General features: G+C 36.5%; 1 protein-coding gene across 1 annotated transcript; it reads right to left on the reverse strand.

Moving 5' to 3' along the window:
• Positions 1 to 654: 654 nt before the first annotated feature.
• Ets98B (DNA-binding protein Ets98B) lies at positions 655 to 15,953 on the reverse strand. Its single transcript, XM_087416397.1, has 5 exons — positions 15,524 to 15,953; positions 14,204 to 14,865; positions 12,532 to 12,686; positions 7,471 to 7,663; positions 655 to 6,777 (listed from the first exon to the last, which is right to left on the reverse strand). The coding sequence occupies exons 1-5, from the start codon at positions 15,916 to 15,918 to the stop codon at positions 6,419 to 6,421; spliced, it is 1,764 nt and encodes a 587-aa protein (XP_087272523.1). The 5' UTR covers positions 15,919 to 15,953; the 3' UTR covers positions 655 to 6,418.
• Between the last annotated feature and the right edge of the window lie 342 nt (positions 15,954 to 16,295).

Genomic DNA, 16,295 nt, shown 5'->3' on the forward strand with positions numbered 1-16,295 from the left:
AAATTCTTAATAAATAAAACGATGGAAAGTGATTAAGATATAAATAAAAATAAAAATCGATCATGAATTATAAGTTGGATATACGTAATTAAACGATTAAAAATAAAAGCAAAATACGTCACATTGAGATCCATATTAAAACCAAAACTATTTTTTCATTGGCGAGAAAGAATAGGATGGAAACACATAAATCGATAGTTGTGTCAAAAAGAATAAATTAAATTACTCCTTTGTAAAACATATTAAGAGAGAGAGAGAGAGAGAGAGAGAGAGAGAGAGATTTTTAAAGTATATTATATCATGTAATATATACAATATTACATTATATATTTATACAGATTTGAAAAATATTCACTGATTATAGAAAAAGAAATTTTCTTTATGAGTTGAAACGTTTATTACGCCGTGAGGAATTTAGATACGATAATTTATTTGCTTATTGATCGGCTTTCAATATTGGCGACGATTAGAAATTCTACCAAAAGACTTTCACCTTGTCGCTTTCGCTTTTTTGTCGACCGATTCTTAATATGTCCAAAAAGTGCGTTCCGTTATTTTAGCGTTGGCGCTATATAATGAAAGTTCCAAGGATGGAAAGCGCAAATTTCTTCAAGAGTCTGAAAAATGAAGGATGGAGGAAATATCAAATACACATTTTACGAATTTTTTATTCCTTTTTATTTTTCTTTGCTTCGTGTTAGTAACTCGTTCCAAATATCGGCAACGAAAAATGTCGGCGTAAGAAAATATATGTATGTATATATATAATTCTTATCGTTAATAATAATATTATTGCTTCCGTGTCGAGGCTTATCTCAGTCCGCGTACAAATATATTAAGTTTTTTCCAGTCGTCGTCATCTATCGATTTTAATCTGTCTTCAAACTACGTAACAAATTTTCGATAGTATTGCTCTCTCAATTTACTGACGTGTCTTGAGATCAGCCTTGATTATTACCACGTCTACTCGCCATATCCACCCTAATCTCATTAAAACAGTCGAACATGGATGTATAAATATATATAATATATGCATAACAAAATATCTTGCAGAGCAAGATCGATTATGTAGGAAAATAACGCTTAATATTATAATATATATAATAAAATATCTGCTCATATAAAACCAGTAACGGTTATCGAATAAAAAGAGATATACTCTCGTGCTAGTCACAAATATTTACAAAATTTTACGTGCAATAAATTACATCGCTATTGCCATAGATCACTGGGAATATGGAAGCACAATTTTCTCTCGCCAGCCCATCCCTCGTTTTTCTTTCATTAAAATAGAATAAATTGCACTGATCTATATAAATTTCAATATTAGTAATCTCTCAATGATTCGATAACAATATATAAATTCCTTAAATATTTATACGTATTGATATATACATATGTAAATTAAAATGTTTGATAATGGACGTATTTGGTAAAGGGGACAATTTTTCTTTTTTATGAAAATATTGAATAATGGAACCTCACATTAAAATTCTGCTAAAATGTAATCTATTTGAAATTAATTGACGCTTAAACTTTTATCATTGCAATCCTACAATTTATTTTAACAAGGACCGGTTGTTTCATCTTCAGATAAACTATGTTTAGATAAACTAATTTATCTATTAGATAAACAAAAGAGTAAAAGAGAGTAAGAGAATAAGACAGTGAGTTGAAGTTTATCGAAAGGTGAAACAACCCAAGTCTTTTTTCTTATTTATTTAGACTATAGAAAAATATCACCATCTCTTACATTTTTGTTAAGAAAAAATAATTTCAATTTTAAAGAAGAAATACGTCTATTGACAAACACACGCTACATTAAAACAAATATTTCATCTTTTTTTTAGGGCTTCTGTCACCAACTTCGATTAACGCTAATCGAAGGTTAACTCAATCATCACGATTGCCAACGTGAGAATTGAACACAGTTTCTCTCAGAAGAGGAAGAGAGAGGATATTCTGATATATTAAACCGCTGTTGGCACTTCTGCGAGTAGATTAATTTAACCAGAAATTAGTGGAAAAAGCCCTTAGTCTTACAAAATTTAAATTTAGCAATTAATAATTTAATAAATAAACAGTCGGTTATGCACAACAATGGCCGTTTTGTGATATGATATCGCGCGATTGGAATCTATTCAATGTTACTCGCGTCATTTTGATCGATTTTATAATTTCCCGTTTCTCTATCTAGTTGGAAAATTAACCACTCCTGGATTTTATCCGTTTCAACGAACTGCACTCTTTCTGTTATAATGCAGGTATCGATCGAAGATAAATCCCTTCCTGCTTTCCTGGGGTCTCCCTTGCACTTTATATCGCGAAATTGAAGAACCAACTACCGTTAAATTTATAACAGAATATAAAGCTTGGCACAAAACGGATAGCAAACGATCTTAAAAGAGACACTTTTAATCGCATAGAAGTCATCGTATCATTCTATCAAGAAAAGAGACTTTTTTTACGTTGCATGTATTTATATAATTTCGTGAAGCAGCAAACATAAAATTTACATACTGATTAACTATTGATAAAGCATATCAGTTTAACATAAAAAAATTGAAGGCACCAAAAGAATTAATCCGAACAACTTTTTTATTTCTCGATAGATATATAATATCTGTGATTTAATATTTCTCTCAATTTTAATTTAGATGCATTAAACAATAGTGTTTTGAGGTTCCCGCCGCGGTCTACTTCCGATTTGATGATATCAAGCCGTATAAAAAAATAATGTATCGCATCGTAGAAATTCAACAGCCGAGGCGAGCTTTACGATCTAATTACGCGAGCAAATTCATTTCCTCGACAGATTTATCTGATATTCGTTCGTTCACGCCGCCATGTTCTTTGGCTTTAAGTACTACGTTCGAAACAAGAGACTTGAATTCTTTAACAGTCTGAATAACATTGTTATTAAAGAATGAATTAAAGAATGTTATTAAAGAATGATCACTCGTCATAAATATTAATTCATGTCGAACAGCATTAAATTAGCAAACAATTGTGCAAGAAAAAAATAATTCATCGTCATGAATTTAAACTACTTTGTAAAATGTTTAGAAACAAATGCAAATCAATTTTTCTACTCGTTCATAACAACGTACTTATTTATTGTGTGTTCTGCGTTCAGCTGAAAAAGCAGATTTGTAACTGTTGTAAGATTCTTTAATATGGTTCGTACATCTAAATTCGTAAGGAATTAAAAGTAAGAATTAATCATAATAAAGAATCATAACAGTTGCAAAGCTGCTTTTGTTTTACTGAACGCAGCGGTTGTATTTATTATACGATTCTGAACAATGAACGTTGCGCAGTCAAAGCGAGCTGAAAATGATTCAAGTTCAATGTTAACAGGATGCATGGACGTAATTACACTTTCGCACGGCCGAGAAACAGCCATGCTAATAATCTCCAATGTTAAATCCATGATATACACAAGCGAACTAAAAAACGGTACCGATATCAATCACAGAATCGGCATTAACGGAATCCCAAGGAGGACAAGAAGGCCAAAATAATGTTAATTTATTGTCTGAATATTTATTGACTGAATATTAACCGAATTATATCATTTTTTGTCATAATTAATAAAAGTTATTATGACATTTTTGTTCTGCTTGGGATTCCGCATGTCGAAGAGCTTCCAGCATTACACACGGCAGATTGTACTATTTCAATTATAAAACAAACTCAATTAAATAAATAAAACAAATGCACAAAAATAGTTGTGTTTTATATATATATATATATATATATATATATATATATAAAATATCTGTATATAATATCTGTATATACAACCGATTGGTGAGCGAACGTGGACACAACATTAGTTGTAGTAAAAATCTTAATGTTTAATTAAAAATGCGCGAAATTCTATATTAATTGTATTTTATATATTATATGTTGTAATTCAAAATCGCAAATAACTTATTAAAATATTTTAAAAAAGTATTTCATATAACAAAAAGCGAAAGAAAAGAAAGATACAAGAATGACCCAATAATTTCCCGATAATTTGCGCGGAAGAGTGAATGAAATTTCAATTAATCTGAAAATTAATCTAAACTTACTATTAAAGAAATAAAGGATAAAAAAGGATGAATAACATAGAAATGCATGAAAGCCACTTATGAATTACAAGCATAAACAATCGATGCGATCGACATTGCAATCGCGATCGCGCGGCGTGGACGTTGCAGCAAGAAAAGAAAACGTGAGAAGAGAAAAAAATTCAAGGAGAACAAGAAAGTCCAAATAATCGGTCAATTTGACGTCATATTGACCGATTATTGACCAAATCAATGCTATTTTTTTCCATATTTCGGTCAATATTACATTCTTGTTCTCCTTAGAAAAGAGGAAAAAAAAAAAATCTCTTGGAGTAACTTAAGGGTGACTCACGTGAGTTCCCGATACACACTTACGCACCTAAATCTTAAATCCTAATCGTTCATGGAACATACAATATTTAATATATCATAGATATATGGGACCAAAATCACCAGCACCAGCCGTGCGTCTGAGACGCCTCGAGCGCAACAGCGATCGCCGTATAATTGTTCTCTTTCTCCCGCCGTTCTCTCGAACGGAAAGCCCACTCGATCGATCTGTCTATGAGGCGGTCGTCGATCGCGGGCGCGAAATTTCTCGTGATGACCATCGTCCGTGATCCGATCAGAAATCCTCGCGGCTTGAACGCGGCGCGTCTTTCATTATCGCGATTCCCACCGCACGCGTCTAAGGCACTCTCGACAACTTAATAAACACCTTCGCGCGCGCGTAAAAATATTTCCGCGAAACTTGCGCGTGTTAGAGGTCGTAAAATGTGCAAAAATATAATTAACCTCATCCCGTCGCGAGCAGGTAATGATTATTTCGACGAAGATATTTTCATCTTCCGTCAGATACACGCGACATTACGCTATACTGCACCTGCAAATTGACGTTTCGTTTCTTCTTTGTTCCGTATTTCAGGATTGTTACAAATTCCTCGTTCTAAAATTCCATTATGTCTCCTGGAGAAAATTTCATGATTTTTTTCTTGATGTTTTGAATTTAATAATATTTTCAATTTCTTTTGTTTTGCATTTTCGTCCTGATTTTGAAATCGTTAAAATCGTAACACACATTTTGTTGAGAAATCAATTTAACGTAGCAATGTAAATTGTTATTAAAGTTACTGATGAAGTTTATGGCTTGCATTTTTTTTGTTAAGTCGATAGTATTCCAAAACTGCGTAGGTGTGGTGTACACGGAGAAAAATGTTTGGTTGAATTAACTGGAATTCCAGTAGAAAATGAACAAGCTAAAATTCTGCCAGATTTCTGGTTAAATCGACTAGAATTCTAATTGAGATAACCAGAGTCTAGTAGACTTAAATTCAGGATTGCTCATTTTCCATCAGAATTCCAGTTGATTCAATCAAACATTTTTCTGCGTGTACGTATAAACTCCTTTAAAAATCCGTCAAAAATTTTAAGAAAATTTTCCAGAAAATTTTGCAAAATTCCTTGACTTTTCCTTAATTTTCCTAACCGTTTTCAATGCTCCTGATATTTCCAGCAACAGCAGTTTTGTAGCAACCCTGATATTTTCGCTCGTTTGCGACACAGTAGGGAAGAACGACGAAGTCATGGCGCGTGCACGATTAGAAAAATTTTTTTCGTATAAAAAATAGATTATCTCCCGAGACAATTTCAATCTCCGTTCGTTATCATATCGAGAAAAATCGGCGGAATCAAGTTGCGACGAATAGTTCCGCGCGCTGAGTGTGGTGTCCCGTGGACGTATCGCGTACATTATTAGACAGCTCGAGGATCCGACGAACTGGTGCCGACAAGCGATTGTGAGAATAGAGAGGAAAGAGTCATTTCTTCCCTTTTCTCTGGCAAATTTCCACCCGCTCGCGTCTTCACCTCGCGACAAGAGCTTCGTCGAAACGAAAGACCGACCCGGTAGAAAATCGCGTGCTTATACATATACAATATTATTAATAAAAAAAAAAAAGAAAAAGAAAACGCGAAGACGTAAGTACGTACACACAGGAGACAGAGAGGGAAAGTGAAAGGGAAATGGGAAAAAAAAGGGAATGAACATAAGGCGAAAGTGATCGCCCAAAACGGGCGTACTAAGCGGACCCGACCATAGCTCGCTCTTATTGTCGGGATAATATCGAGCATGGCGGATCATTTCGTTTTTTTTCTTTTTTTACCTTTTAATCTTTGTGCTGGTGGGCTCTTGTTGAGGTCACTCGCTCCAGACCACCACGTGCGCCTACTCGCACAAAGGAAAAGAGATTGGAGAGGACTCGTAGATACGAGAAAGGAGAAGTGGGAAAAAGAAAACGCGGAAGGCGAAGAGAGAGAGAGAGAGAGAGAGAGAGAGAGAAAGAGAGACGGAGGAATCTTCCTTATAGACAATAAGGATGACAGAACTGGTATACCAGTCTCTGGCTACGCTCCGTCTTCTTCATGATGCCCTTCTTGTAGTATTGTCGGATGCTGCGGCTGAGCTTGTCATAGTTCATCGCGGGCCGATTCTTTCGCTTGCCCCAGAGTCGCGCGACGCGCACCGAGTCTTCGATCTTGAAAACTCCCTTGTTGCGATCCAGCCAACGTATGCAGGAGCCGTGAACGTCCGGACTCTGCAGCAGCTCCTTCAGGAACTGCCAGAGGTGAATGTGGCTACCGCCGTTGCGTATCTTACCGCCTGCGCCGCCGTTGTCGTCGTTCCCGCTGCTCTGAGCGGAAGCGCAATCCTCATCCTCGTCTGCACGCAGAGAATCAAGGGAACGCAAGGAGTGAGGGATAAGAAGCGAAACTAATTGCGTTTTGTCAACTTGGCATTCGTTGCGTTAAATTTTATTCGAGCGTGAAACCCAGTAAAGAGCCGATATAATTAAGCTCTATCATTACAAGTTCTTTAGACATAACAGATGTAGATACTGCGCATTCCCTGATCTTAACATCTGTACTCCTTCCTTAGAAAGAGTTGAACATATCTCTTTTCAATTTAATACTTTAGAAAGAGAGGGAGAGAAAAAGGAAGAAAAAACATTTATTATACTAAGGCTGGGCCTTCTAAGACCAAATAAATGAAAGCAAAAATAATATAAGGAACAAAAAAACTTGCAAAAGTTAAAGAAAATTAATTACATTGATAAACAAAAGAAAGCAATGTAAATATAATATAAACAAAGAATTTAACGAAAATAAAATAAAGTAAAATAAAAATAGAAGGAGCGAGAGACAGAGAGAGAGAGAGAGACCCATATGTGATTCAAGATATCTTACTTTTTCTAAACCAAAGTGACAAATCCATAGGAATGCGCAGTTTATTAATATTATGTCTACGGAATTAAGCATGAAAATAAGACGTGTCCACTTAATTTTTTCGTCAAACGAGTTTAATACACTCGATAAATAATGATCCGTTAAATGATCCAAGAAGCATATAACATACCATCTGAGAAATCAATAGTGCAGGGAGATTTCTTGAGGCCAACTATTGTATTTCCAACAGTCGGAGCTGTCACGGCGCTGTTTGGAGACTGAACTACTCCCGTGGGACTCCAGGAAGCGGCTAGAGTGTTTCGTGGTGATTCCTCGACGGCGGCCTTCCAGATCTCCAACTGTGCGTGCAGCATGCTCCCGCACTTTAATATAAACAGTCGTACCAGCATTATTAGCATAATTATCCGTAGCTTCGACGTTTTATAAAGCGGCGTCTACAGCAATGTTTAAGGCGTTAAACTCAAAGGAGTTTAAGCTGGTCGACTACAATAATAATAAATTTAAAATCTCATTGTAGACATCGCTTGACGCATCAAATAACACACCTCAATGTTCTCTATTTAAACAAGATCAAACTATTACAATCTATTACATATTATATGTAATATCAAAATATTATCTGTGTATATCGAGGACCTAAACTTAACTTGTCACTTGCCTTCAAGCTCATATATAGGGACGATTAAAGATAATAAAAGCTGAGCACGGAAAAGAATAGACGCGAGAAAGAAGAAAAGAGAAAAAGAGAGACAGAAAAGCGCGTTAGGAGCGTTAGAATTCCAATGGAAGAATCGTTGTGCGCGCGAGAGAAGAGAAAGCGGCTTCGTTGAGAGAGACGCAACGCAACAGGCAAGACATTCGAGCGGTTGACCCACTTTTCGGTCGTTTCTGACGAGCCAATGGCGCGCACACCGGTAGGCACGGTGAAGCCGATCCTGCTGATCTTGGAGTGAGTGTTCGAGAAGCGGTTTACGCACGCACGCACGCACGCACGCACATTCATTTCGGACACGCGGTTATTCTGCATCGCCGTTATATTCTTGTCGCCTGTCCTCACGATGCCACAAACGTGCCGCCATCCGGAGACGCGAGATGCGAGAGATTTCATCTCAAGCTGTTGGAGCAATGTAGCTATTATTACAAAGCAACGATTCGAAATGCGTAATGATTATTTGCAAGATTTAATTGTTGAAATTAGATCGCGCAGTGCTTATTAACGAAGCATTTCCTTCGATCTGCCAATGTAATCAATGCGCGGCACATTCTTATGCCTCATTCAGCGGCGCAATCATACTTGGATACTTTGCAATATTCCGAGAAACAAATATTCTCGCGTATCGATAATCGCTGCCATTAAACGCGATGCCAAACCGCAAAGAATGCCGTAATTATTTCCTCGAGGAGTCGATAAGCGAACGTGGCATGACTCGTCCGGGGCTTACACGTCAGCATTAAACGCCATTTATTAAACGCAATCCAATTTTCTGTTCTTTTCACTTTTTTCCATATTTTATCTTTTATGATTTCGATTTAAAAAAAGTTTAAACTCGATAAAAATTGTCTTTACACCTGAACGTTTTATCTTCAATGATCTTCTATTGCAGTATACTTGGAAAAGTTCGAGAAACCAAGCGATTAATTATAGACGACTTAAGAAAGAAGGATATACGACTGAATATCTACGAATTTTAAATTCATTGAATTAAATCGCCCTTACTTAAGCTGTAAAATTAAATTGGCCGGGTAAACCTTTACGGGCAATATAAAGTACGCGTGCGTAATATTTGTGAGTCGAACCATGAATGAAGCCCGCGAAAGAAACTCGACTGCACGTCGCGTCGCGTCAACGAAACACGAAGAAACGAGGAAAGGACTCGGCGAGATCGCATCGCAGATAGAACGTGACCATAAGTCTGACCATGATTCCACGCTACGAGAACTACCGTGGTACTTCGCAACGCGATTATCCAATTACTAGACGCAAAGCGGAATCCATTATGCATGACTACTTCGCCGCTGCTCGTCATATACACAGCTACTCTATACTCGCTATTAATTTCCGTTAGACTTACGCCTGTAATTCTCTTCGAATAATAAGATGCGCATCGCATCGATCGACGAGACTCCAAGATTTACCTATTTATGCTTACGATTTAAAAACATAACATAATTGTCCGGAGTTTATGCGGCATTTATTATGTTTCAGGCTCTTAACTGACTTTGATATTTCCTGTTTTTCTTCAACAAACTCAGGAAGATGGCGGAGAAAAAAAATGAATTCTTAGGTAATGAAGCGAGGAAATGTATTTTGCTTCTCATCCTATTTTATTGTAATCATTATACTAAATAATAAAAAATAATCAACGAATGAATAGTAACTGTAAAAAAAAAAGATTACACTTTTTAGAAAAAAAAAAGTTGGTTAAAGTGACACTTTATTTTATAATGCAACGTCAAATTCACTTTCTTAGCTTTATCTCAACTTTGTCAAGTTTAGGGTTAACTGCAGTCGACAAATAGGTATAATCGATGTTGGTACAACCGGTTTTTAACACGCTCGATGTGGATATAAAACTTGTTACTTAATAAGCGACTTAATGCAGCTTGTATGCACAAGTATCAGAAAAGCCAGCAGAAAGAAGCCGTCGTAATTTGTTATTTTACCAGTTCTTTTCGAATAATAATATATTCATATAAAGATAATTTCATACTTTGATTCGTCAAATAATCACATCGAGATATGCATAACTGATCATTAATAGTACTTTGTAATTAAGTTACTTCGTGTGTTAATCAAACTACGATACTTGTAATCACATATATTCTTAAGTCAGATATTATTTACAAGGTAGAAAATTGCATTTACAGTGTAAATGTGCGCTAGACATGCATATTGTAATCAAAATTAATATTTTCACTATTGTCCTGAGACTTGCGAATCAAAATACACCTCAGTATCCTTATTATTTTATAAACCCTTATTTTACAAACTATTATTTAAAATAAAAATTTTTAACAAATAACTTTTTTACTTAATTTTTTAAAAACTTTCTTACTATAATAAGAAAGTTAATTTTGATTCGCGAATTTTGAGACTCTATTTAAGATTGCAAAGGTATTTGTCATACAGGATGTCCCGTAAAGGCCGTAATAATACAGGGAAATTTCTAGCATTATTTGAGACAAAAATTCTAATACCATAATAATGTCAAGGTTACAATAATTTTTTAATATAATAAATATCAATAATTAGAAACATCAATAATTTTATCTTCGCATATATATATAATCTTTATTATATCGATATTAATAAGAGGCGATAATTAGCTTTCGCTTTTAGCACTTTGTGCCGCATTTAAATAAGCATAAGTTTTAGACAGTATAACTTAAATGCTTGTAATTCAAAAATTATTAGTCTCGATATTTTTATATTAGAATTTTTATCTTAACATGATTTCAGAAATCTACTCTTAAACCTAGCCTTTTACAATCTTCATCCCGTATATGATAATATAAAATAGTATTTCATTCAAAACAAGACTGGGTGATAATTATGTAAAAATTTATATTTTTATTTAAATTTTCACGTTGATACTCATCAATGTCAATATATATCGTTAATATGAGATTACACGAGTTTTAACCTGATAAAAAAGAAGAAGTTAATAAAAGAAAAACATTGACAATCTTGAACAATCTTAAAGACTTCTCCTGAAATCGTATCTCTGACACAAACGTGTAACTTTCACGCGTCAGATGATTCTTGGGGAATTCCGATCCTGTTATGTTATGTCGAAATCTTGAACAACGTATATTCAACCACAATTCAGTTAATTCTTCAGGTACAGATTATGCGGAAGGGACATAAACGCGCATCGATTACCAGGAAATTCACTTTCACCGGATCTTGGCAACGGACATTCTCAAGTCCCGGCCCTGGTTTCTTCAACGATCGAACTTGCTTACAACGATCGCGAATTGTTACAATAATAAAGGATAAAGTTAAAATTACGCTCACTGATTGCGTGTAACTTTTTTGGATGTCAAATTTAAACTTGCCATAATTTCACTGAAACATGAATTTATCGATTCACATCCACACATCCTGTTATTATATTACATTTTATTGTCACTGATAAGTACTGACATTTATTAAAAATTAATCATGATGAAATCTTGAAAATTAATCTTGATGAAATATATATAAGTACAATAATTTAATTTTAAATATGTGATTACTTATGAAAATACTTTTACTATCGAAAGAAATTACGAACTAAATAGACGCAACATACGACAATTATCGCGATAAATGTAAAATCTATTATAAATTTCCGCGACGCGACGAGAGATAAGTTCCATAAAAAATCCAATGAGACAGATAAGAATACATTTTTATATAGGATTGAGTATCACTTCGTTATTGTTGCTAACATCATCAAGCATCCATATTACAATACAGAGAGAACGTCTTGCAAAAAACCCATACGTAAATTTAAGTGTTTTTTTTTTCTCGTCTCAGACCTTTTTACATTAACGTAAAATAAAATCATTTCGAAAATCACGCGGCTGATTGATTCATCGAAAGCACGTAAGTACAAGTATGTACGATCCCCACGACGTGCGACGAGGTCGATCATCGCAGACGCAAGCCATTGCGTAACGGTACACGTCAAAGTTGTGAGTCGTGCATGCGCTTAACGTAGTGTACGAGAAAATAAAAGTCGGACACGATAAAGTGTAAAAATAAAGAATAAAAATTTAATGCGAATTTTTTTTCTTTTTGCAATATCTTGAGCAATTTCTTTTTTGCTCGGAGATTAAAAGCGATGTCTGAATAACAGATATCTACATAATTTACCTACATTTAAGTATGCAGTCGCGAGAAGCTGAAGCAGTCGAGAAAATAGAAGTAAACAACGAAATCTTATTCCCCGTTTAATCAGACTTTGTATATCAGAATTTTTTGAACAAACAAGTTTGATTATTGCGCGTAAGATATTTAACGGAAAATGGAAAAATTGGAAAAAAGGTCATTTAGATAAAATGCGAGTATTTTCTGCCAAGGGAAAATAGTAAATAATACAAAAATCGTTTGTAATAATAATATTTAAAAAAGAAAAATCCTTTAATCATCTATATAATCATCTATATTCTTTGAACGTGATCTCTGTGTCACATTGTCAGTTTCATTAAAAGATTAAAGGAAGGAACCTATATTTGAGCTCACCTGAGGAGCTCTCCGGCAGAATTCTTCTTCTGTGAGGGAGGCCAGCGTCGCGCCATCCACGTTGAAGCTCTCCATAGGTACCGAAGGCAATTGCAATTGCCGCCTGGCCCATTGTACCCAAGCCGCCACATCCGCTGCGCTCCAGCGTCTGGGCTCTGCAATTAAGTGTCGGAAATCTGACGTTACTTATTTTCACGGTCGCCAATCGCGTCGAAAAAACGCAGCGATGAAAAATGATAAACTTGAAGGACCGAGAAACGAGATTTTAAATTACACGAATATTCGTACCCTCCAAGAAAAATCAGAAAGGGCAAAGCACATTTTCGAACATTGCGGCAACGTTGCAGCAACGTAGTCGCAATATTGCTGCAACGTTTGAAAACGTTTCCCGCTTATTGAGAAGATATCGTGCGGAAGTATAATAGTTGCGTCATATTAATAAGTCATATTAATGAGCGTAAAAGGATATTGAGAATAAAAAAAAATCTGTAAGGCATGTAATTATATCGATGACGTGGATCTTCGTCATGGCACAGCACCATAATTTCGTAACTCCTTGTGAAAGCATGCCAACACGACATGCTTTGGTAATTTATTTCAACCGTGACTCATGGTTCACATTAACAGATGAACTAGTTGTATTTGCGAATATATAACGACGACGACGACGATGACGACGACGATATCGTCGTCGTCGAAATTACTGCCCGCGGCAAGGTAACGAGAAGGCCTAACGGAACGAGACTAGCTGATACTTAACCGAGAAAACCGAAGTGCGCGTCGGAATTTCTGATGGTTCGCTCGTAATCGTGTCGTCTATACATCATCGAATGGCACGAAGTGAATATTTCCACAGTATATCTGATCACGAGGAGAGAGTTTATAGATGGAGAAGTGAGATACTAACGAATCTCGACATTGCATTACAACTATGGACACGCATACGATAAGTAGTTTGAGAGATTGCTAAAGAAAGAGATTGCTTGACTCAATTTTAATACTTTCATAAGTTCTGGAATGATAATAAGACTTGAGCTATAATCTACCGTATGAAACATCATCGAAAATCACGAATATAGATAATTCTCGAGTTACATTGTCGAGATAATCTTAGCAAAAGATGTAATGATAAAATTTTATAAGAAACGCAAGAATAAATCTTACTCGATGATTACCATAAGGTTGATAATAATAATAATTAACGCGCACGTGATTACAGCCATTGTCACGGTGACTATTATAGAAATGGCGTGCTTATATAAGGACATACGCACTTACTCTCCAGTATACTTGCAATTAATCTTTAGCGAGATAATATCGATAATCGTATAAGATGTATGATTTTATATATCATATCTTTTATCACTTCAGCTCTTTAATTCGTTATCCGGTGTCTACGATTATAATAATACGTATAGATTTTATAATCCGCAAATTGTGGTTCAATAATTTGTGCTGTCTCAATTAATTTGATTTGCATTATAAAAAAATTCAGTTTCAGCATTCTTTATAAATTTCCAAAGCTATCTTCAATGAGAAAAATTGTATGATAATCAAGCTACGCTCATTTGCAAGACTTGTCTCCACTCATCTTGCAGAAATATGAACCAGAAGAGAAGATTGTTTTATAAAATTGTAATTAAACGGAGGCTTCAGTTTAAAGGAAGCTCACCTGGGTGAATACCGAGCGCCACGCAGGTATTGTCAAAGTCCTTCTGTAGTTGCTGAATAGCCAGACTGAGGACGGGCTCGAGCTGTTCGCGGGCGAGGTCGCCGACGCATTCGCCGGTCTCCATGTCCTCGACGAAACCAGTGCCGACGCCGCCGAGATCGACAGGTCTTAGATTGTACTTCCTCTGGAAGCTAGTATCCCTCAGTACTTCTCGCAGCAGCTGATGATCGCTTTTCTGGCCGTCCTTGAAAAGTTCTTCCTCCTTTCGCAATGGATTCACCAGTTCTTCTCGCGATCCTCGTTCCACCTTAAGCTGACTCGTCTTGGAAATTACCACAAGGTCCTTACGAAGGGCGGCGCCCTTGAAGAGGAGTTCGTGCAACGCTGAACTACCCTCAAATTCGCTCGAGGGACTGGGCGAAGATGAAGAGGAGGACAAAGAGGAAGATGGCGACGAACCGTTGTTGCTAGAAACGGATCGCGGTTCCTCCTTGAAAAGGATTTCTTTCAATAACGGATGTCCCTGCACGCCAGTGTTTTCCTTCTTCGGTAGGAAATCGGCGTCGAGACTGTTATAGATATCCTCCTCGCTTCGAGGCGGAGTACAGGGCACTGTACAGTCGGTTGAGTCCTCACGGTAACCCAGACTCTCGGCTAAGAGTCTGTAATCATGCGAAAATGCGCGATCCATTACCGTTAAAAGATTGTAAACGAAGAAAATGACAGGACACGAGAAATAATAGCATCCAAGTATAGTCCTAAATGCGAGTGATCAGCGATTTTTAATCGCTCACGCGCGTCACGTATAACGATCATATATAACACAGTGTAATAGCATTTCATATAGATAAAAAAAATTAAATTTTTTCTTTGAAAGTAGAGACGAAATTTAACATCGGCGCGGGCGTTTTAATCTACGTTTTATCAAATTTGCATTTTTTGTGTAGGTTTCAAGTTTATGCAACTGTATACTAGTGCCCCATTAAAGCCGTCGCACGTTGACGACTAAAAAAATATCTGTTTAATTTAATATAAACATAAAAATGGATTAAACCACGAAATCCTCAATAGATTTAACTTGCGTTGTTAAGTAAAATCTGTATTTTATAATTCGAAATATTTGTATTTTACTTTTACTAAACCAGTAATAGATATACAACCGCTTTAATACGCACTAGTCACTATATAGTGGATCCAACCGAAGTCTTATGTCCTGATTTTGAACACGCGTGATATCTATGGACATTAAAAAAAATACGAGCCAAGGTAAAAGTCTACTTTAATTACAAAATAATTAATTAGACGCGATACGGTATCTACCTGGATTCCTGAAGAATAGCCAAAAGGTCGAGGCTCTTCTCCCTCTTGACCGTTTGCTTGGCAGACGGTTCCGGGCTGGTAGGATAAAACTGGGCGCTCTGAGGGCTCCTGGGTACGTAATAGGGGCTCGTCGGATATCCCGGCGAGGAACCCTCATGCGAATAGTTAGGCGACAAGGGCAACTCGCCGGTCGGATACGGTGGGCTCTGGTAGATCGTGGGAGATCCCGAGCGTGGCGAACGTGCCTCCTGCTTGATCTGCGAACTTTTCAAACAGGCCTGGCCGCCCGCGCCGGTTGGGCTGTAATCGTCCGGCAGGAGAGACAAATCGAATTGAAAAGTACTGTAGTCGAATGACGGCGAGTAGCCGGCCGCGGTCGGCACCGTCTGCGGCATCTGAAAGAGAATCGAACATCACAGATCGTACATACCGTCAGCACGATTAGCTTGCAAAAAAAAAAACGTAGAAAAGAGAAAGCAGGACGCTAAGCCGCCCGCCCGCCGTCTGACGTGTGCGATGTGAAACACGTCTACGTCCATCATGGTCAAAGCCAGTTAAAGCATAGAGCATGGACTGGGCATGATTTGTGTATAAAATTGATCGATAGAGACGCGAGTCGGAAAGAAAGACAATCTCTAGGTCTATAATGTCTGTATTCCCCGAAAGCTTATTCAATTATTCTATATTGTAACGATCTCGTGGAGAACGCATTATATTAATCATATACAACATTCACCCCCAGATTACTAAATTATTCGATTACTTTCGCGAA

The sequence above is a fragment of the Acromyrmex echinatior genome, unplaced genomic scaffold (genome assembly GCF_024713525.1).
Source record: "Acromyrmex echinatior isolate Ae372 unplaced genomic scaffold, ASM2471352v2 Scaffold22, whole genome shotgun sequence".
In the NCBI taxonomy this organism is placed as follows: domain Eukaryota; kingdom Metazoa; phylum Arthropoda; class Insecta; order Hymenoptera; family Formicidae; genus Acromyrmex; species Acromyrmex echinatior.